The sequence below is a fragment of the Eucalyptus grandis genome, chromosome 8, assembly GCF_016545825.1.
Source record: "Eucalyptus grandis isolate ANBG69807.140 chromosome 8, ASM1654582v1, whole genome shotgun sequence".
Lineage (NCBI taxonomy): Eukaryota > Viridiplantae > Streptophyta > Magnoliopsida > Myrtales > Myrtaceae > Eucalyptus > Eucalyptus grandis.
This window is the reverse complement of record NC_052619.1, coordinates 6,818,451-6,839,526: the sequence shown is the minus strand read 5'-3', so window position 1 is coordinate 6,839,526 and position 21,076 is coordinate 6,818,451. Positions and strand designations below refer to the sequence as shown.

The following is a 21,076-nucleotide window of genomic DNA, read 5'->3' as shown; positions in this document are numbered from 1 at the left end:
ACGCAGAGGGCGCGACGCCGGAGCGTAGGGGAGGAGCAACAATGGCGCACGTGGAGCAGGGGGTGACTGGCATCGGATAAGAATGTGGGAGGGGCAGCTGGCGTCAGATGGGACGCCGGTTCGGCCGGCGGAGGCTGCTTGGCGCACAGGGACCGGCGGTCGAAGCTCCCTCGACCGGCTGCTCCCTCGCTTATAAATAGGCCCTCGTTTCCGTTGTCGAGGGACACGCCGAAAAATCGCGAGCTTGGAAGCTTCCTCCTAGAGATTTGGAGGAGGTTGAAGAGCGAGCGAGAGGAAGGCAAGTGAGAGAGAACTCGGGTCGCGGGTTCGGCTGACCTCCCACTGAGAGACTTCGGGGGAGGTTGCCGGCGAGCGAGTCCGAGGCGGTCAGATCCAGCCGGTGGAGGCTCGGATCTGGCCGGAGGGGAGAGAGTACGAGCGAAGAGGAAGCCCAGATCTGAGGAGGAGCGAGGGCCGGATACGAGGAGAAAAGAGGCACTCCAAGCCACCACCGCCACCCCGAGCTGTGCCTTGACGCCGTCTAGATCTGAGTGAATGGGTTCCGGAAGGTAGGGGTTCCGTTGCCGTCGCTGCACCCGCCAGTCGTTTGCACCGGGGCTCAAGCCGAGCGATCTTTAGCCTCCCGACGTTGTCCCCAAACCAGCAACGACCCTGCTGCATCGTCGCTGTGACGCGGTCCCCGACGATTCGCCGAGACCCCTGTGGTGTTCGGCTGCCGTCGCACCTCACACCGTCACCGTGCCGCGCCGCGCGACGCCACCGTCGCTTGCCATGTCGCCACCGTCGCCGTGTCATCGCCCGTGACGTTCCGGTAATCCTTCATCGGCGCCGCGAAGACAAAAGAAGGGAGAGAGGCGCCGCCGGGTCGGAACCGGTCCGAGAAACCCCCATCCGGGTAGGGTTTTTCCCCCATTCGTCTTCCGGGCCCGGTTGTGTGGGCTGTTTTTGTGCATAAATGGGCCTTGGTTAGTTCATGGGCTTAAAAAAAAAAAAGGGAGAAAAATTTGAGTCGGGCCCGCGTGCGGGTCGCCGACCCGGGTCGGACCCAACCCGCGGATCCGACCCGGGTTAGTTTTTATATTATTTTAATATTAAAAAAAAAATAAAAAATGTTTTAATTTCCAGAAAATCGAAAAATATTAAAAAATTGTTGAAAATGTTTTATTTTCTAAAAAATAGAGAAAATCAAAAAATAATTTATTTTCCAAAAATATTAAAAAATATTAAAAAATATATTTTATTTTCCGAAATATAAAAAATATAAAAATATTTCATATTTTCCAAAAATGCCAAAATAAAAAAAAAAAGCCAAAAATTCATGAAAAAGCCAAAAAATTTAGAAAAAGCCAAAAAGACTTGTACTTTTCCAAAAATACCAAAAATCCATTTTATGTCCAAAAATGAGAAAAATACTCAAAAATGTTTTTTCTCCCAAAATGCATGGAAAATCCCTCGAACATCCAAAAACCTCAGGGGTTTAAACAAGATTAGGTACCGAAAGGGCATTAGTGATTAACTAGTGTAATCAAGTCCCCGATTCTAATTTCTCTGGTTGCACAGGAGCGAGTATTTCTCCCGATACTTTGCTTGGGTTTCTAATCAACCCACCCCAAATCGATTAGTGGCGACTCTAATTTAAAAACTGATTTACAGGTTAAAAACTCAGACTATTAAAGTCGTGAATTGGTGGACTTGGGAGAGTCCGGGCATAATTAAATTCAGCCGAGCCATTAGCCTCCTTAGGCGCTCGTACCCGATTGCGGGCGCCAGAAAAAAAGAGGTCGCGACAATGGGAATATTAAAACATTAATCTATGACCTACTAAGTAGAGTGCAACATGTGGTGTGATTTATATGACCTAAATAACATTTTTTTATTCTCTTTTTTTTTTGGTTTTATTAAAGGTAAATAATCCTAATTCTATATGAATCTTAAAAATGCAAAGCTTTAAATATGAAATGCATAAGGACCTAAGTACTTAAATTCTAGATATGCATAATATGTGAGGAGCAAATAATGATAACGCACCAAAATATAATCCATCAATGTATATCAATGACATATATTTTAACGCGAGTCAATAATGCAAAGCAAACCATAAATTTGTCATAAAAGTTGAAATAATAAAAAATCTAACCCACTGTCTCGTGGTTCAATATTTTTTATTATCATGGTTTAATATGACAAATTTCCTAATCATATAATAAAAACAAAACATGAAATCAAATATAAAAATTCACCTAGTCTAACTCACGGTTGACTTGAGGAATGGCGAGGAGCAGCTGGTGGTTCGGTAATGGGTCGCCGTTTAGAACAGGGGTGGTCGTCGGAGGTCTGGCGAGGTCCAGCAGTAACCACACTTACAGCAAAACAAAGGAGGCAACAGAAGGTGATGGCGCAACAAGGACATCAATAGGTCGTGCGGTGCGTTCGTTGGTTGCAAGGGACGCCGGTGAGAGGACGACGGCTGGCAGATCAGCAGCAGGCAAGAGGGTCGCTGTGCGTCGGAGGCGTCGGTTACTAGCGTTGGGCACTAGCGTCGGGCGATCAGAGGTGCTGACGCGAACGGAGTTTCGGCAACAAACGGGGCAGCAGCGGCACGATGGTGGTGCGGCAACAAGCTGCTGTAGGTGTTGAGGACGGTGGCACAGGTCGGCAGGCGAACTTGCTGGAGAGCATGTTGAATAGGTCGGCAAGCGAACTTGCTGGAGAGCATGTTGAATAGCATCCGGAGGTTCAACGAGGGAGACCCCGAGGTGAAGAAGCAGTACTACTCAAGAGATAGGAATAGGAATGTCATATTCAACTCGAACTTCGATCTCTATGTTTCGACAAGCGCTAGCTGGAGAGTGTAATCCTGGGCTCCACTGTGTAATATTGTCCGCTTTGGGTCACCCGCCATCCCAGCCACGGTCTTTTCCCTCACGGCTTTAAAACGCGTTACACAAGTTAGAGGGACCCAAGCATTATAAGCTAACCAAGACCTCCCTCCCTAGGCGATGTGGGACAAGAAAGGATGTTATCACACTCTCCACCTCTTAACAGAAGAGCGTTCTCGTTGTGGCCCCACGGGCGTCAGAACATGATTCGAGCTGTGATCCCACACGCGGTCGGGAGTCGGCTCTGATACCACTTGTAATATCCCGAGCCCCACTGTGTAATATTGTCCGCTTTAGGTCACCCGCCCTGGCGTGGACGAACCGCCATTCCAGCCACGGTCTTTTCCCTCACGGCTTTAAAACGCGTTACACAGATTAGAGGGAGCCAAGCTTATAAGCTGATCTCTCTCCTTAGGCGATGTGTGACACAAAGAGACACCTTGACAATAAATGTGCGAGTCTCGGATGATCTCAAATTTGAAAAATTGAACGGATCACGTCTGTCTGAAGCTACTGTTTTAGTACCAAGATTTGGGACTAATTTATCCAAAGTCCCAAGAGATTAGTATAGTCTCCTCTGTTTCCCTTGCTGTGGTTCTGCTGTGTTTTTTGGATATAGTAAGGGAACAAGTCGATAGGTTCTATATGTGTAGATGGTTGACCAATATCGTCATTCCTTTTGTGCTTGACAGATTCTTGAATCAGCAATTTGTTAATGCATATGAAAATTTAGTTTTCCGAATGTTCGTTGCTACTTGTCTTGAATAAGAGTCTATTTCTAATGAGGTCGAAATAGTGCTTTCAATTTTCTGGTTTTCATAGTTCTAGACATACTAAGGTTAATGCCACCATAAATCCCAAAACTAGCACATGCATGTCCTATCTACTCAAAATTAATTTTTGTATAATAGAAAACTCCAAACAAATATATCTGTGCCACATTCACACTGAACTAATTTCTGTCACTTTAGCGTGAATTCTATAATGACACGACAAACGTCATAAGGGTAATAAACTAAAGTCAGGTAGAGTTTGTTAATTTGCGATTTAAGTTACGGGTGTTTTGGTTGATTGAGCAGAGAAGAAACTATGGAGTACATAAAGCAAGTGAGAGAGCTTGCCAATTTGGTCCTGGAGTTTCTATCAGAAGCTCTAGGGCTCAAATCACAGCACCTGACAGAGATGGAGTGCGGCAAAGGATGCAGCTTTGTGTGCCACTACTAACCAGAATGCCCAGAGCTAGAGCTGACTTGGGGAGCTAAGAAGCACATGGACCCTTCTTTCTTCACCATCCTCTTGCAAGACCAAATTGGTGGCCTCCAAGTTCTGCATCAAGACCACTGGATCTGTGTCAAGCCCATTCCTGGAAGCCTTGTGGTCAATATTGGGGACTTTCTTCAGGTGAGGGTTCACACAATTCCTTTGGCTCTCTTAATTCAGTCTTTCATATTCTTGCTTTGTCTCAATCACGATGGTTAAAAAGTTCACCTTGGCATCAGATCGGCAGCTCGAGCATACTCGAGGAACAATTCGGCAACCTCTGAGCCCTTGATCACCTCCTAATCATGCACCTTAGCCACTATCTTGTGAATTGAGTCTTATTGTAGATATGAGTGATGCTAGGTGTACTAAGACTGGTGTACTAAATTGATATATTGAAAGATGTGGCAGATTGCAATCGAAACTATAAATAAGTGAATCATATTCAGCGTTCAATACAAGTATGCTCTTTTACACCGTATATCAATTAACCACATAAGTTCAGTACATCTAAGATTAATCTTGTGGATAGAGGAGTTTCAAATATGTCGATTGAACTAACTCTCTCTCTCTCTCTCTCTCTGTGGATGTGCAGATAATATCAAAGAAAAGATTGATGAGCGTTGAGCACAGGGTGTTGGCAAACCGAATGGGCCCGAGAGTTTCAGTGGCTTGTTTCGTGGCGGGAATGATAGGCCCATTGGAGAAGGTCTACGGCCCGATCGAGGAGCTTGTATCGAAGAAAGCCCGCCTCGTACGCAGAGTTTCAGCCCAGCGAATACGTCTCCTTGTATCAAGGGAAGAAGCTTTTTGACAAGTCTGGCCTAGATCAAGCATTTACGATATAATAGAGAGGGCACCGGATTTAAGAAGCAATAGAAATAAGACATGTGAAAATGCAAAAAAAAGATGCTCCGACAATCGTGCTTGTCAGAGATTTGTATAAGATTGTCCTGGATGTTGGGTGCTTTGGAAATAGGATTACTAAATGCTTTGGGTTGGTCTGTCATGGGGTCCTGTAGTGTATACATAATCTATTAATACCCGTTTGAAATAAATGGAAGCTAATCTAGTATTATATTTTCCATCATCCCCTTTTATATACGACTTGTAATTTTTCCCAAAGTTAACTGTTGAGTTTCCTTTTTCACCTTCCATTTTTTGGCTCCAGTATGACTTCCATTTTATTTTCACTAACTACATCAACTGTCTCTCACTCTGGTGAGGGTCACCGGCACTTGCCGGCTAAGGGCCGCCACCCTATGGCCCCGCTACCCAATTCTCGATCTCGGAGTAGAAATACAGTCAATGAGAATCTCATTGATGTCATATCGTATTCACTAGTATTCAAAATCAAAAATTGCTATGCTGCATATGCTTAAAGTTTCAGCCTGCGTCAGGATTCAAAATACTTTCAAGTAACTTTTAAGTGCACGCCTCCATGCACTTAGGAGGACTCGTCGAGGAGACCCGGTTGCAATTTATTCTGCTTTTTATTCCTTTTAACTTCTTCTTTTTTGCCTGGATGGAGCATGTCTTTGTTGACCGTTTAATGCATGCTCCAAAAGTTCAGTTTCTTGAGTTTAGCTGTTCATGTCGATGAAATGGCTAGTAATATCACGTAGAGGAATGTGAATAAGTGATTTAAAACAGACTTTACAAATGAAACAGAGTTTAGTCAACAAGAGTATAACTATTATAAACACGAGTGTTGATATGACCAGAGTTCTAGTAATGATCAACGGTGCAAAAGCTTCTATAAGATAATAAGTGAATATGAGCATAGAGATATTGCACATAGAAAATTTATAGTGATTTAATTTAGAGTAAGTAAACATCCACTCTTCCGTCTAATGGCCTATTAGCTAGATTTTACTTATAAATCAAGGAGAAATAAAAGTAGTTAGTGCTACTTATTCACAAGCACTTCTCAAGTCAAATAATTTTTTATCCGACTTAAACCCAATCTGACCCACTCATTTGATGGGCTTTGTCGTAAGAAAAGCTTTCCTAATATTAAATAACATAATGACAATGCGCAACCAGAAAATAAGGGAATAAAATTATAGTAAGACCAATGGGTTAGTGAGCTTGCCTTGTATAACAAGTATAAAAACGATTAACAGACCGACAAAATCGTGAGTCACGTGGAGGATCAGGTTCAAGAGTCGACAAGATCTTGGCATGACCTGAGGTGTATCCATTTTCGGAAATTTTTTAGACTCATCTCCTATTGAGGTGCACGTTGTACCTTGCCAAGTTGGGACCACTGCTTCGCCATGACTAATAAGTTAATTTGCACAACTTATTTGGCAAAATCCACTCTTTCTATCTTGGCGCTCTCCACATGGGTCGAGCTTTCTGTGACGATTGTCTTGATCATTCCAGCTCGGGCTCTAGTAGAGCTGTCGAGTGGTGATTATCCGATCGTGTTTTTCGCAGCGGAAGAGAGGTTTTCAGTTTCAAGATTCCATGCCCACTGTTGAAGATTTCTTTCCCTTTGCTTTCCTGGAGACCGAATTGCATGACCTTACAGATGTTATTTGACACATTAATGGATATCTAGAATTTGTAATCTATCTTGTCCGACTTAATAAATCACGAAAGATTGTATCGTTATAAATCATGCTTTGATCTTTTTTTCCGTTATAACTAAAGTTAAGGGATATAACAATTCATATATTTTATTGGCTCGTTTCCCAATAATTTAAACTATCGCAAAAAATTAATGGGATATTTCCATGTTGTATACAGTTTGTCAACTTAAGGTACAGCTGCACGTCATTGAACATATTTTCTCCAATCGTTTTACCCTATGAAAGACTTCTTTTTCGTTTTGGACCAATAAAATAGAGCGTTGAAAGTCTACAAGAAATTCGCTATAAAGAAGCAAGCTTTTGTGATCATGATTTGCTCTTTTACAGCAGCACGCTCACTTGTCACCGTTTCTTCCTAAGATACCGTAATGGGCATCCTAGATGCTAATGAGTTCGATCGAATGAAGGAGCTAAAGGAGTTGGATGACGTGAAGACTGGCGTCAAGGGCCTCGTCGACGAAGGGATAACAGGAATACCGAACATCTTCCTCAGACCAGCCAGTGAACTTGCTGATGACAAGATCAATCTCTCTATAAGCGACGTCTATCTTCCGGTCGTCGACCTTAGCCAAATCCAATCGCCGGAGAGGCGCAAAACGATCGTTGATGAAGTTAAGGCTGCGTCGAGTGAGTGGGGGTTCTTCCGGCTGGTCAACCATGGTGTCCCGCATAGTCTGATGGAGGACATGCTGCAGGCAATCCGTGAGTTCCATGAGGGCGACCCCGAGGAGAAGAAGCGGCTCTACTCGCGAGACGCAAAGAGGACCCTGCTATACTATACCAACTACAGCTTCTACCACGCGCGGAGCCTGAGCTGGAGGGACAGCTTTGCCGTGATGTCGCATTTGTCCGACCCGCTCGAGCTCCCAGCCGCTTGCAGGTATTGCAAATTAGCCGATCTGTCAGCTCAGGTAGTGCTTTCCGTCGATAGAACATACTCTCGATGACTCAAAGTAGGTTCGTCCCGGGCCTTTGTTCAAACATGTTTGAACAGAAAGAAGTCGCAACTTACTTATCCGATCCCGATGCTTGAACAGGGAGGCGATATGGGAGTACAGGAAGCAGATGAGAGTGCTTGGAGGTTTGCTCTTGGAGTTGCTGTCTGAAGCTCTAGGGCTCAAACCACGGCACTTGATAGAGATGGGGTGTGGCAAGAAACACGACTTGGTGTGCCATTATCATCCCCCATGTCCAGAGCCAGATCGGACCTGGGGATCAACGCAGCACAGAGACCCCTTCTTCTTGACTGTGCTCTTGCAGGACCAGGTCGGTGGCCTCCAAGTCCTACATCAGGATCACTGGGTTGATGTCAAACCTGTCCCTGGCAGCTTTGTGGTCAACATTGGGGACTTTCTACAGGTTAGGCAACGATTCAGCCATAACTTTTCTTGAAGTTTTATTTGTGTTCCTGTTAGATGATCCAACCTGAAAACTTATGAGGTTGGCTTAGCGATCGAGGCATCAACTCGTGTGTGCAGATCAATTGCAAAATGCAGATCCGATTACCCATACTGTCACCTCATCCGAGAATTAGTGGGGATCCTTTATGAGCTCGAAGTTTACCTATTAAAAGCGTACTTCCTTGTTTATCAGGAAAATCCTCGTAAACAAGCATTATGGGAAGTAAAAACATGTGTTAAGTTGAAAAACATGGATCTGTTCGATGGATGAAATGTCAAATGTGACTTCATAGTATGTTAAAAAATCAACCAACATTTTAGAATTTAACATAAATATAAGATCATGATATCCTAGAAGCAAGTCTTGGGGGAGGGGGTTCATGCGACGTAAACTTTGTATCTTTCTTAAAAAAGTTCGAGATCTTAATCAGATAAGTGGCTCGTTAAAATTGGAAAATAATTCTATAACCAATCTAGGATTTGATATTTTGATGTTGGCACGTCAAAGTAAATACCGGTAGGAATATCATCAAAGTCGATGATGCTTTTCTTTTGTTTACTTGAAATCTACAAGTAAAACAAGGCGCAAGTACATGTATCTCTGACCTAGCAATAAATGCAGATCGTATCAAATAACAAATTCAGGAGCGTAGAGCACCGGGTGCAAGCGAGTCGAGTGGGCCCTAGAATTTCAGCGGCCCTCTTCATGACCACGGAATCAGGCCCATCGGAGAAGGCCTTCGGCCCAATCAAAGAGCTCGTGTCCGAAGAAAACCCTCCTTTGTACGGGGACTCTCGACCAAGTGAATACTTTTCCTTGTTCCAGCAGAGGAAGATTTCCTCAGTCCAAGGAGGCAAAGAGCAAGAGTAGCATATGGTTGCCATAGTCATTTTCCAATAAGGTTGCTTGTGCAACGTAGTTCAGTGGATTATGAGGATGGCCGCTTGAATGTACTGATTCTTATAGCTTTGGTGAATTATGAGGTTATTATGTCCTATCGTCTTACTACGATGTGAAGTAGTACATTGCGAGGACAACTTCAAATTTCCCTGCTCTGATAAAACTTTTATTAAGTTCTTCTTCACAGCCTCGGGAGCCTTGTGAAGATAAACGATTGTCAAACATGCCCTTCTGAAATAACGCAGTAAATCGTGCTTTATAGGAGACCCATCCCATCATGCCGTTTTCCGTTAAAGGCAGTTGCCACAGCAAATAATTTACAAGCCAAAGAGACATCATTTCTGAGAAAGATGAATTTATTGTCCATGGAATCAATGTTAGGAAAACAGAAACAGGAAAGGGGCGGAAGAATCCATTAAATGTTCTCTGAACAAATGCGTTCCCCACAATTATCAAAAATGGGGGCACATCAAAACTAGAGCAATATGTACATGTCAGAATATGAGGGAACCATGAGCTTATTGTCTGGCGAAGAATCAGCTAAACAACCGATGACCTTAACTAAGCAGCGGGAGGCCTCAGCTCATGATCGGACGACGTATCACGGGCTGAAGGGGGCATGTATTGCCACATTGGAATGAATCCGTAGCTGGGGAATACAGGCATCTTATTCGCCCCGGCATGATACGCTGCTGCTGGATGAGGTGGCACGAACCCGGCAGGTGGGACAGTCATGGCTTTCAACTGCTGCTCCATCCTTTCTTTATCAGCCTTCAACGAAAGTTTCTCTTCTCGAAGCTCATTTTTCTCGGCCTGTAATAAAGGAGAACAAAGTATCAGTGCCAGTCAGCACAAGTTTGTCTTTTTTAACTATTCAGTTCTTGAAGTAGAAGTACAATCGAGGAGATTCTCATTGATACCACACAAAATTCAGGAGTATTGAAAACATATATTGCTATGCTGCATGTGCTGAAGTTTCAACCTATGTCAGGATTGAAAATACTTGTTCAACTTCTAAGTGCAGGTCTCCAAGCAGTTAGGACAAGACCAGGTTGTAATTTACTCTGCTTTCTATTCATTAACTTTTTTCTGCATGTAGGAGATATGTCTTCATTGACAGTTGAACGCATGTTTAAGCCCCACCTTCAAAAGTTTCTTAGGTTGTGGCTGTTCGTGTCAAAATGTGAATCATTTGGCTTCGTAGTTTCAATTTATAGGCTTGCTCAAGTTTGGAGGTGAGCGCCCACAAAAGATGAGGGCCAAAAGATGATGCAACTGAAATTAGTGCCATAATAAATAAGCTTTGCCATGAGGTTCTTAAGGTTTTGTACATTAAGTTAAAAGTGACAACTTGGAGGACTTGTGTCATCTGGCCAACTGTATTCCATCATATGTCAGTTACAAATCTTGTCATAGCATTATCTGAAAGAAAATTTCTATAACTATGACAACTGCCTCTTACTAGCTGGAAACTATATTAGAAAAAGCCGGATGTATTGCAGTTCAGTCCAAACTCAATCCCGTCAGAAGTAGTTAGCCAAACCGTCCTAATGTTCTGAGTTTGTAGAATCCTATAAAATCTCTGATAAATAAATTAACAAACAAGCTAAATTGCATGCTTTTGACTAATTTTATGCAAACTCCTTCTAGTCTCGCACTTGATCACCAATATTGACAGGGATTATGGAGAAAAAAGCAGAAAGAAGCTTGTCTTGTACAAACAAACTGGACTGCTTTATATTCACTAAAACAAACTCTAGGCTTCCTAGAACTAGTTTAGCACAAAATTCTAAATATTAAATTTGACATGTGTCCCTCTAGCCAAGAATGAGCGTAAACATCATATGGAACCCCGCTCTCTCCACAGAAAGTAACATTTGCATCCATTAAAATTTTAGGGTTCTAAGCATAGCTTAGCCCAAATTTCTGACCACAAGAATCTAATATCATCAGTAGCTATAGCCAACAACAACCATAAAATGTTGTGAAAACTTGACCTTGTTCTCCCCTCACAAAATCTTTGGCTTGACATTAACTGTGCGCGCGTGGGGTGGTGGTGGTGGTGGCAGAAGGAAACTTTCTTTTAGTACCATATCATCTTAGCTGACATCTTCAACTTAAGTTATTTGACAGGGCCCATAGATTGTTTTCTCCCAGTGTTTGAGCAAACCCAATCCCATGAAAAAATTCTAGCTCATTCGAAAATAAATATTTGGCTCAACAATGATGGAACAGCAATTACCCAAAGGAAACACGAATTAGACCATTGCTGCTTATACATGCACTCATTTCATTTATAAGCATTGACAGGGAAGACGAGCATGGATTACGAAAACATTAAGCGAAACAGAAGAGACACTGATTGAGGTTATATCATCGCTGGTCATTGTAAAGTAAAAACTGACTCTTCAGAAGTTTTCATACGAACCTTCAGGCATTTTATTTCTTCCAGCAGCTTTTCATTTGTGTCTTTGAGCTCCTCAGACTCGGCTTTAAGCTGGGTCAAAACTCTAATAGCGTCATCGAGTATGGCTGGTTTTTCAGTCTTGACGGATCTTCCAGGTTCCAACACAGAGCTCAAGTCTAGAAATCTGCACACCATTGCCATCACATTTTAATCAAATTTATGAAATGCTTGGAAGCTGTAAGAGGTACGTTCTACATGGTGGTCATATTATCACTACCACCCGGCATGAGAAATGGAGTAAATTACTTAAATCCTCATCGAAATCCCCAGTTCTGTAATAGATACACACACATCCAACGAGAACCATTCGGCATTCTTTTGCCTATCAAGACGTACCACACAATCCATAAACGAAAGATGAGATTTAAAATGACTCAGGCTGTCACGGAGAATTCAAGAGAAGTCCATCATTGCACATAAACACGAATGCCAATTCCAATTCGTACAAATGGCAAAAGATATAAGCTTTTCACAGAAAAACATGAAAAAGAACACAGGCAATCATGCAGAACACGGAAGCGAAACCTGTCGTTTAGCCTCTCCCTCCGCAATTTCTCGCGGCAAGCCTTCGTGCGCGGCTGGCTGCACGCCTCATTGCGTCCCCTGCGGATCAGATAAAAGGTAAGCAATCCACTTAAAAGAGGCTAATTCCGGCGGACGCTAAAAGCGAAAACCCGAAATCCTCCTCCGAGAAAAACACAGGCCCCCAATCCAATTCAGTAATTTTCGCCGCGCACCCACTATCCACAACGACGAGCTACACGGTCGCGCAAGAACAATCGAAACTCGCGGGGGAGACGGAAATTACCTCTTCCGAGAGGACTGCGCCCCGCCGAGCTCGTCCCCCGCCGAGTCCACGCCGCCCGCCGGAAAATCGACGCCCACGGCGGCAGCGGCGGCGCTGCAACCAGGAAACGCCGACGGGAAGAGATCAATCAATCAATCAGTCGAAATGCTTCCAAGGCACCAAAAAACACACACAATCGCAAGAGCGAAGCTGGGGAACCCTTGGAAACGGAACGCGCGGGTACCTACCCGGGATGGTGGCGGCGGTCATGGGGCGGCGGCGGCGGCGGCGGCCAGAGGAGGGGAGGAGGAGCGCCGCCGTCGGCGTCGGCGAAGAGGGAGGAGCAGTCGAGGAAGTCCCAGCAGCTCGGGTCGTCGCCGGCGAGGCCCAGCCCCGTCGAATCCATTTTTCGTGGGAGGATATTCACCAGCAATCCGGTTTTCTTCTCTTTCTGCAAAAAACGATTGATTGCGATTACCAGCTTTTTGGCAATTCCCCGTTCTTTTGTCTGCAATTTTTCTCTCTATTTTTTCTTTTTTTTTTTACATTCTCCTTCTGTCGCGTCCGAAAATCGGTCCAAAAAAATATGTATCTTCTCTATGGTGAAGGGCCAGTGTGGTGGCGCCACGTGGGGGCGACAGATGAGGCCGGCGTGCCACGTGGCGTCTGCAGAATGGTGGAACCAATGAACATGTCGGGGTGCTTTTTTTTTTTTTTTTTTTTTTGAGAGGGGGGAGGGAGGAGCAAAGGAGCCGGAAGGATTTCCCATTTTAAGGGACTGTAGTTTTGGTGTAATTTAATGCTAAATGCTTAAGAATTTCAATTATGGACATATGGTATTTTCTCTAGCTTTCGTAATTTACTACAGTCCAAATGAAGTTTTTTTTTTTCGCATAAGATGACGTTACAACTTTTGTTGGTACATTCTACTTCTACCTTCCACTTTTCCCTGATGTCGTGCTCCCAGCAGTTTATTCAGCGGGAAAACATTTTAATTACAGAATCACATAGGCAAATGGTCGGTCTTTTCGATGAAAAATCAATTTTTAAGAAATTATTTTCGGACTTTTCTACGTTTGGTTGATAAATACTAGAACACGGTTTACTTTGAGCTCAAATTAAATTATGTAAAAACATTTCCAGCAACGAAAAGTTTTCAGTGAAACAAACACACCCTATTGTGAAAGTATTTTCTATTAGAAAGGCCCAAGTGAAATTCAGTTGTTTTGTCCTACTTAGCTTTGCACCATGAACGGTCTGAACTAGCCTTATATCTACCGTCATAAGGTAGCTGCATTTAGGAATGCTTAGAGCATGGAGATTGGATGGAGGTGCCATTGAAGTTGTGCTTCCTGGAAAATCTTATCGATTGCCCCATTGTCAATAGATCACTTCCTATTGAAGTCCATTTTTCGGACATATAAATCTTCCTTCTATCTCCTGTAATTCATCAGAACCAAATTATGACTTCCCTTTTTGCGAAAGCATCGCGCTTGCCGCTCTTTCTGTGACTGAGACGTCAGCTGTGCAGACATGAATGTCCTACATTTTGCAGTTCACTCTAAAATGTTGCTTGCTGTAAGAACTGGCCAAACTGGAGGTAATAAGGACCATGTCAAAGATTGAACTTTATTAAACTGGAACCATCATCCAATGAACAGATGACATACATGTCGATATCCCTTTTCATGAAGGGGTTTGCCATTTGGCTAGAATAATTACAGAAGCTGTTAAACTGGACATATGAGAAGGAATCAGATGACGCGAGCTTCGTCCTTCAACTTGTCAATTAGCTCATCGACGGAGGAGATGATGACCCCCGCTTTCCTCTTGGGTGGTTCCGTCACTTGAAGGACCTCCAAATCAGACTTCATCTCGACATTCAAATCTCCTGGGGTGTACTTCTTTATGACCTTGGATTTCGCTTTCATGATGTTGGGGAGCGTTGCATACCTTGGCTGGTTCAGTCTCAAGTCAGTGCTGCGTGAGACATATGATTCAAAGGCTGTCAGTGACGGAAGATTGAGCATACATAGGAAGGGCTAAAAAAGGCCAAAGACACAATCAAGAAGAAACCCACTGGTTCATAGAGTTGGAATTTACATACTGTAACTTCTATTGCAACAACAATCTAGCCCCAAAACTAGTAAAAGGTTTGCAACCCCTATCTTAATGAGTTAAGAGTTAAAAAAAAGGATATGTAGGTCCTTTCTTTCCTAAGGCTGTTTGGTTCTCATTGAAAGTGCAGAAACCAAACCGTTGTGTTGGTTAAATATATACTAAATGAAAAGTGACATTTAAATACTGTAGTTACCAAGCTAAATACACAATTGACAGAGACTTTTAGGGCTCCCAAAGCACGGAATTTTTCCATCCACCCAGAGTGATCTCCACACGGTGTTCTTTTTTTTTTTTTTTTTTTCATGTCTTGAAAGAAAACAAGGAAATTCATGATGCTAGGCACACAGTGATTGGTCAGGGTAGAGGAGGACACCTTGCTCAGAGAACACCTAGTAATTTCTAAAGATTCAGAAAGACTAAAAAGTACAAGAAAAACGTTGTTCTCACGTAATGACTGCTGGCAAGTCCAAAAGCACAGTCTCAATGCCACCATCCACTTCCCTATCCACAGTCGCAACTTGCTTTTCTTTGTCCAGGGTAACCTACTAAAAGGGCAGAAACAAATTATCAACCACAAAAAGCACCAAAATGCAAACACGAAAAGGACAGAGAGCAAGAGAATATAAAGAAAGATGTGATGAAATCTGCATAGACACAAATAGGAAATGTAGCTCGCCAGAAGTCAATTATCAGCATACTCAAGAAATCTGACAACTTTGATGTAAACTACACCAACTCCTGTATAACATTAGATATCTTTCTTCTTGCCAAACACCGAGATAGATACTTAACTGTCATCGGCTGAAAATTGGAGGATGGTATGAGCCACATATTTACAAAAGCAAAAGAAAAAAAAATCTCCCCAAACAACAAAATCAGTAGCAGAAGTTATAATAAGGACAACAAATGGGAACAATCAAAACAGAAGACAAATTAACCCCCTCTAGACATATAAGATTAACTGTCAAAGGCAAGTTTCAAGACAATGAAAAGATTCATATCCTGTGACCATACTTTGTTCAGTGGCAGGTTGCCCTTCAATTGGCTGATACATAATAACATAGAGTCATAGATCCCTCTAGACCTAAAAGATTGACCGGTGAAAGCACATTGCAAGAACTTGAAAAAGATGGATACATTAGTGACCTTAAACCACTCTCTCGCCGACACAAATTAAACATGTAAAGACAGCAGATGGGGGTTCACGAAAGGCAGTGTGGAAACAAGAGAAATGAGACTCTTACTAAAGAAAAAGACTATAGAGTCCTGAAGATTAATGTGTACTGAAGGGACAAAGTCCTAGGAATCTTACACAACCAAATGAAGGATCAGAATCATAGCAAATCTCACCTTAGAAGCAAAGGTTCCTTGTGGCCATTTCAGCAGCCCTGCAAGCATTTGCCCTGTTTGATTGCAGTCATCATCAATGGCCTACTCACAAATCAACATCATTAGCTCATACAGAATAGAAAGCATTATATACACAGTGAAGGAAGTATGTCAAATAGGTCAATGGCTTGAGACTTAACTCTAAATTGGTCATTTTAACAGATAATCTTATAAAATCAAATTTGGATCAAAAACAACATAAAGTACTTGATATCTCCAAATTTTTGCAACTTAGTCAAGATGAAGCAGTGAGAATTGCATCTCAATTTAAATTAATGCCCCAAGAAACATCATCATAATAGTTGTGGGGAACGCTTCATGACAATCATTCAGACAATTGAAAGCTGAACCTGACTCCCTTCTACATAACCTCTTCAAAAGCTGGAGGAAGATCTCAAATCCATGATGATATACAAATTTTAGGAACTAAAGCTAACAGCAACTCCAAACATCAAGGACCTCAGCAAAACCAAATAAGAGCCACGAAAGCCAAACAACATCCCATTCATAATCTTAGCCTCGATTTCTAGATAAAGCAAAGAACTTGTGAGTGGTTGAAAATGCTTTCCAAACATTATTTTGTCTTCTAAGACAGAAGATTGAAGCTTTCGCTTGCTAAGTTGTCTGTCAGACACCATTCCACGAACCGTGCTAAAAACTGTAGAATACCAACTGAGAGCCTCGGACTAATTTCCTTTCTCATGAACACCCTGCGCGAAACATGAAAGCAATCTCTCTCTCTCTCTATCTCTCTCTCTCACACACACACACACAGAATAAAGAACATTTGAAATGGACGTTAGACTTAGACCCATTCCTATCCAACGCATCATCATATCAAAGCATACCATCTTTCCTACCCAGAACCATGTCATTCTAGCAATCTATCAAAAAAATTTCTTAATTCAATACGATACAAGCTTTTAGCACAGTCGTTCATCTTCAACGAGCACCCTCCACCTCTCAATTTCCACTTCCTTTCGATCTCCAAAAAACAACAACAACAACATCAACAACAGGGCAAGAAACCCAAACCTGCTTGCCAAGAATGAAAAGCCCCGGCTTCTCGGCCTCCACGAGCGCCCTCAAGACCTTGGCGACGGACAGCGGGTTCAGACCGTCCTGGGACTCCACGTGGATCCCTCGGTCGGCGCCCATCGCGAGCCCCGTCCTCAGCGTGTCGACGCACTGGGCGGGCCCGATGCTGACGGCCACGACCTCCGAGGCCAGCCCGGATTCCCTGATCCGGAGCGCCTCCTCTAGCGCGATCTCGCAGAACGGGTTCATCGACATCTTCACGTTCTTGGTCTCCACGCCGGTCTGCGGAATCCACGGTATCAAGAAACCGGGTCGATCGAGAACAAAAACAAGAACGAGACCAAGAACACGAACAAGAACAAGAACAAACGGAGGGGGAGTACCTTGTCGGGTTTGACTCGGATTTTGACGGCGTAGTCGACCACGCGCTTGACGGCCACCATTATCTTCATGGGTCCTCCTCCGGCGGCGCTCCGGCGAGAGAGAGAGAGAGACTTGGAAGGAAGGAAGAGATGACTCGGAAGAGACAAGCACAGTATAAACAAAGAGCACAGTTTAGGTGAAATACGTGCATTTGGCGGATTTGCTTTGTTTTGATTTTTTTTTTTTGCCTTTTTCTTTTTCTTCAACAAAACTCCACGTGGCAATACAAGCGGGCTCCGTACATTTTTGGTGACTGGACACTATTATCTCAATGCTTAATATAAAAAAATTCCAAATAAAAATTCGACATCGTTTCCTCCGAAAATTATTCAAAGTGAATTTTATTTCGAATAAATATATGAAGTGATACTTAATGTTAAATAAGAGTTTAAGGGATATTTGATCTCAAATAAAGAATTGAACCCGCCAGTTGACCAATATTCACCCATCAGCGAGCACATGTATCTCATATGCTTACTGAGATTACAAGGCTGAGGGTATTTTCCTTCATAGGCATTTCTCTGTTCTTTTGCTTTTTTCTTTCTTCCTTTTTCACAATTTATCTTCTTCTTCTTGCCACCTCTGTACCAAGGCCCAGAGGTGCTCAACGCTCGCTCACTTCAGCCCATGTTGCGTAGAGTTCTCATTAAGTGGGCGGGATTTCCTTTCATTCAGTTGCACAACCTCAATTGTGCCTTTTGGAGAGATATGAAGGTAAATGAATTTTCTTCAATGCCCAAAATGCCCGTTATTGTCGATTGCATCTATTATGTTTTCTTTGGAGTAACCTTCTAGCCAATGGTGAAAATCCCTTTGAAGTTGTGGTAATTGAGATTTATAGTAGTGAGATCCCTTTGCTCCATATTTGTCCATTCTCTAAGTGTTATTTGGTAGTGCCGTGGATGAAGTTAACAATTAGGGGTATGCAAAGGAATTGGAAACTGCCCAGGTCACATAGAGTGGGAGTAGGAGCTAGTTTTGGTATTTCCCACGGAGGGCGGCTACTCTACTATAAGAGAGAATTGATCGAGAATCAGTAGTTTTTATGGAGACTGGTTTAGTTCTTGGTTCCAAGTGTGGAACCACTCCCTTGGACCAGATTGGGGTGTGTGTGTGTGATCCCTCTGCTCCATATTTGTCCATTCTCTAAGTGTTATTTGGTAGTGCTATGGATAAAGTTAACAATTAGGGGTATGCAAAGGAATTGAAAACTGTCTGAACCATATAAAATTGATCGAGAATTGACAGTTTCCATGGAGACCAGTTTAGTTTTTGGTTCCAAGTGTGAAACCACTCACCTGGACCGAATCGGGGTGGGGGAGGGTATGTGGGTGTGCGTGCGTGCATGCGTGCATGCGTGCATTACCTCTCCTCCTACTTCCTAGTCTGTCAATTAGTAACATGAGTCACTAGACTTGAAACATAAATCTAGCCGAAAGTGTAAATATTGGGCATAAATTGAGCCATGGAATCAACTCAAAACAAATAGTCATATGAAGAATGGACAAAGCATCCTTAGGTCCATCTTTTAAAATCCTCCACTTCTCTAAATAGTTGGGAAACGAACCGATAACCAACCATCACCTCATGACAAATATGGACTCCTTGTATGAAGAACAAAGCCACCAAAGACGAATCTTGCATTAACCTCAGCTTTGGTAGCATTGACACAATACATGTATAAAATGTCATGAAAGATGTAGGTGACATCTTTGAGAATTTAATTTTTTTTTTTTTTTTTGGTGCTACATGCCAGCATTTCCAACCATAGTTGATTTGTTCTTGTGTAGTGCTCTAATGCTAACCTCTTGGCATTTGCATGGACAGTATGATTTTGTTCCTATTTTGAAGAGGTCCTTTAGGATGCGAGTATCCTTGTTGACATGCCCGAAGATCCTTCAAGGCATTAAATTTTGTAGTAGTGGACTGGTTTTATAGACATACTTGGGAATTGAATCGAATTAACAGTTCTGTTCTAGAGTGGATCCATATAACCAATATGTGGTTTTCGATTCCAATTTTTAAGAACTAGTTCTGAGGGGGTAGTTCTCAAATTCATGGTGGAAACTGCCCACCTTGCAACTAAGCACCCATACTAACAACAATGACGAATTCATTTGCTGAGTTTGAGCGTCAAGACAACATTGACGAGGACAATGATGGCTTAAAGAGGAAGTGGCCATTGTTGTGAGCAAGATTGAGCGATGGTACAAAGGCTAGACAACGAAGAAGATGAATAGTGAGAAACAAAAAGAGGAACAAAAAGAAATGCCTCTATATTAAATTGTCCCTAGCCATGACGTCGGAATAAGCACCAGAGGTCCATGTGCTCATCAATTGGCATGGATGAAATTAGTTTTTTAGCAGGGATATGTTCATTGGAAATCCCAAAACTTATTATATTGGTTCAATCGAGTTTGTCCATTAATCTCATCCAATTTGACTAACGGCAAATGCTAAGTGACTTTTTTTTTTTTTATAAATATTATCTCTTTCCTACATGGCGATGAGGTGGCTAAATCACAAAATATAAGATAAAATGACGTTGTTTTGGTCTAAATTCGATTTTTAATACTACTTTTATTTAATAAACTAATTAAAAAAAAAAAGGTGGAGAAGTTAGGTGACTGGGGTTGCAAGCCCTCACCACCATTGCCCCCACCATTGTTGGGAGGGGCCGACGAGAGTGAGGGTGAGTCGGCAGGGGTCAAGGCCTGACCAGGGGTTGGGGACCCTCGTTGATGGCAAGTGAGGGCTTAAGGGCCCTCGCCCTATTTGGACAAGGGTTGGGGGAGGGCTGCCACCCTCGCTCGGCCCTCGCCTATCTCAACGAGGGTTGCTGGCCCTTAGTAACCCTTGTCAACTAAATTTCACACTCGCTGGCCCCTCCCAATGCTGGTGGGGGCGGCGGTGGCGAGGGCTTGCAACCCTACTTGTCTAACTTCTCATTTATTTTTTTTATTTTTTTTTTAGGAATTTATATTATTTTTTATAAATAAAATTAATATTAAAAATCGGATTTAGACCAAAATGATGTCGTTTTAGTCTTATATTTTATGATTTAGCTACCTCATTGCCACGTATGAGGGATATTATATTAAAAAAAAAAAGTTAGCATTTTCCTTTGGCCAAATTAGACGGAGCTAATGAAATGACTCGATTGAATCAATTTGAAAAATTTTTTTACTTGATTTTCTTGACAAATTTTAGTACTTCTAATGAACATATTCCTTTTTAGCAAGAGAGTAGAGATGGGGATTTCAACAAAACAGCATAGTTGCAATTTTCCATCATCTTCTAATTTACAACCTCTCAACTACGGTAAAATCATGAACAAAATGTTCGTGACGCCGATAAAGAAGTTGCTACATGGACTATCTGGAATTTTGGCCTCGGAACGACACGTTTACTGAGCGAAAATGAAATTGTTCTCAATTCATATTCAGAAATTCGAATAACATACTATAAGATGAACAATGCGGGAAAATTATCCGACAGCATACATATGTATCTTTGGATTTCTTTCCTCAAAATCAACCGGAGGGGACCTCCAAACAGCTTGTGTAGGAAAAATTTCCCATAAATGGAATAGAGTAAGTTCAATAAATTTAGGTCCACGCTTTTTCCACTCTTATTTTCACTTGAACACTCCCTTTCATTAATATTTTGACTATATTATCCCCCTACGAGGCCTACCATTTAGCATACTTCAATAGTCAAAATGATGTCCCTCCTTTTTTTCTTTTCTTGAGGTCCAATCTTCTTTTCTGTTGCAAGCAATTCTTTTCTTTCC

General features: G+C 42.5%; 3 protein-coding genes across 3 annotated transcripts; 1 reads left to right on the top strand and 2 right to left on the bottom strand.

The window, feature by feature from the left end:
• Window positions 1-7,089: 7,089 nt before the first annotated feature.
• Window positions 7,090-9,273, top strand: LOC104456113 (1-aminocyclopropane-1-carboxylate oxidase homolog 12). The gene is made up of 3 exons (XM_010070841.3): window positions 7,090-7,637; window positions 7,795-8,116; window positions 8,780-9,273. The coding sequence occupies exons 1-3, from the start codon at window positions 7,126-7,128 to the stop codon at window positions 9,026-9,028; spliced, it is 1,083 nt and encodes a 360-aa protein (XP_010069143.1). The 5' UTR covers window positions 7,090-7,125; the 3' UTR covers window positions 9,029-9,273.
• Window positions 9,274-9,396: 123 nt separating this feature from the next.
• Window positions 9,397-12,829, bottom strand: LOC104456111 (transcription factor bHLH104). The gene is made up of 5 exons (XM_010070839.3): window positions 12,561-12,829; window positions 12,334-12,426; window positions 12,051-12,128; window positions 11,487-11,649; window positions 9,397-9,871 (listed from the first exon to the last, which is right to left on the bottom strand). The coding sequence occupies exons 1-5, from the start codon at window positions 12,716-12,718 to the stop codon at window positions 9,620-9,622; spliced, it is 744 nt and encodes a 247-aa protein (XP_010069141.2). The 5' UTR covers window positions 12,719-12,829; the 3' UTR covers window positions 9,397-9,619.
• A 1,091-nt stretch (window positions 12,830-13,920) lies between these two features.
• On the bottom strand, window positions 13,921-17,418 carry LOC104456110 (electron transfer flavoprotein subunit beta, mitochondrial). The gene is made up of 5 exons (XM_010070838.2): window positions 17,244-17,418; window positions 16,858-17,142; window positions 15,784-15,864; window positions 14,881-14,975; window positions 13,921-14,292 (listed from the first exon to the last, which is right to left on the bottom strand). Exons 1-5 carry the CDS (start codon window positions 17,310-17,312, stop codon window positions 14,067-14,069), a joined length of 756 nt encoding a protein of 251 aa, XP_010069140.2. The 5' UTR covers window positions 17,313-17,418; the 3' UTR covers window positions 13,921-14,066.
• Between the last annotated feature and the right edge of the window lie 3,658 nt (window positions 17,419-21,076).

Excerpts from the sequence above, each read along its gene's own strand:
- LOC104456113 (XM_010070841.3), top strand. The coding sequence starts at position 7,126 with ATGGGCATCCTAGATGCTAATGAGTTCGATCGAATGAAGGAGCTAAAG. Across the intron at positions 7,638-7,794 it reads GAGCTCCCAGCCGCTTGCAG|GGAGGCGATATGGGAGTACA; the intron begins GTATTGCAAATT and ends ATGCTTGAACAG. Across the intron at positions 8,117-8,779 it reads ACATTGGGGACTTTCTACAG|ATCGTATCAAATAACAAATT; the intron begins GTTAGGCAACGA and ends CAATAAATGCAG.
- LOC104456111 (XM_010070839.3), bottom strand. The coding sequence starts at position 12,718 with ATGGATTCGACGGGGCTGGGCCTCGCCGGCGACGACCCGAGCTGCTGG. Across the intron at positions 12,129-12,333 it reads GCGCAGTCCTCTCGGAAGAG|GGGACGCAATGAGGCGTGCA; the intron begins GTAATTTCCGTC and ends TCTGATCCGCAG. Across the intron at positions 11,650-12,050 it reads AGGGAGAGGCTAAACGACAG|ATTTCTAGACTTGAGCTCTG; the intron begins GTTTCGCTTCCG and ends AATGGTGTGCAG.
- LOC104456110 (XM_010070838.2), bottom strand. The coding sequence starts at position 17,312 with ATGAAGATAATGGTGGCCGTCAAGCGCGTGGTCGACTACGCCGTCAAA. Across the intron at positions 15,865-16,857 it reads TTTTCATTCTTGGCAAGCAG|GCCATTGATGATGACTGCAA; the intron begins GTTTGGGTTTCT and ends ATTTGTGAGTAG. Across the intron at positions 14,976-15,783 it reads AAGGAACCTTTGCTTCTAAG|GTTACCCTGGACAAAGAAAA; the intron begins GTGAGATTTGCT and ends CCCTTTTAGTAG.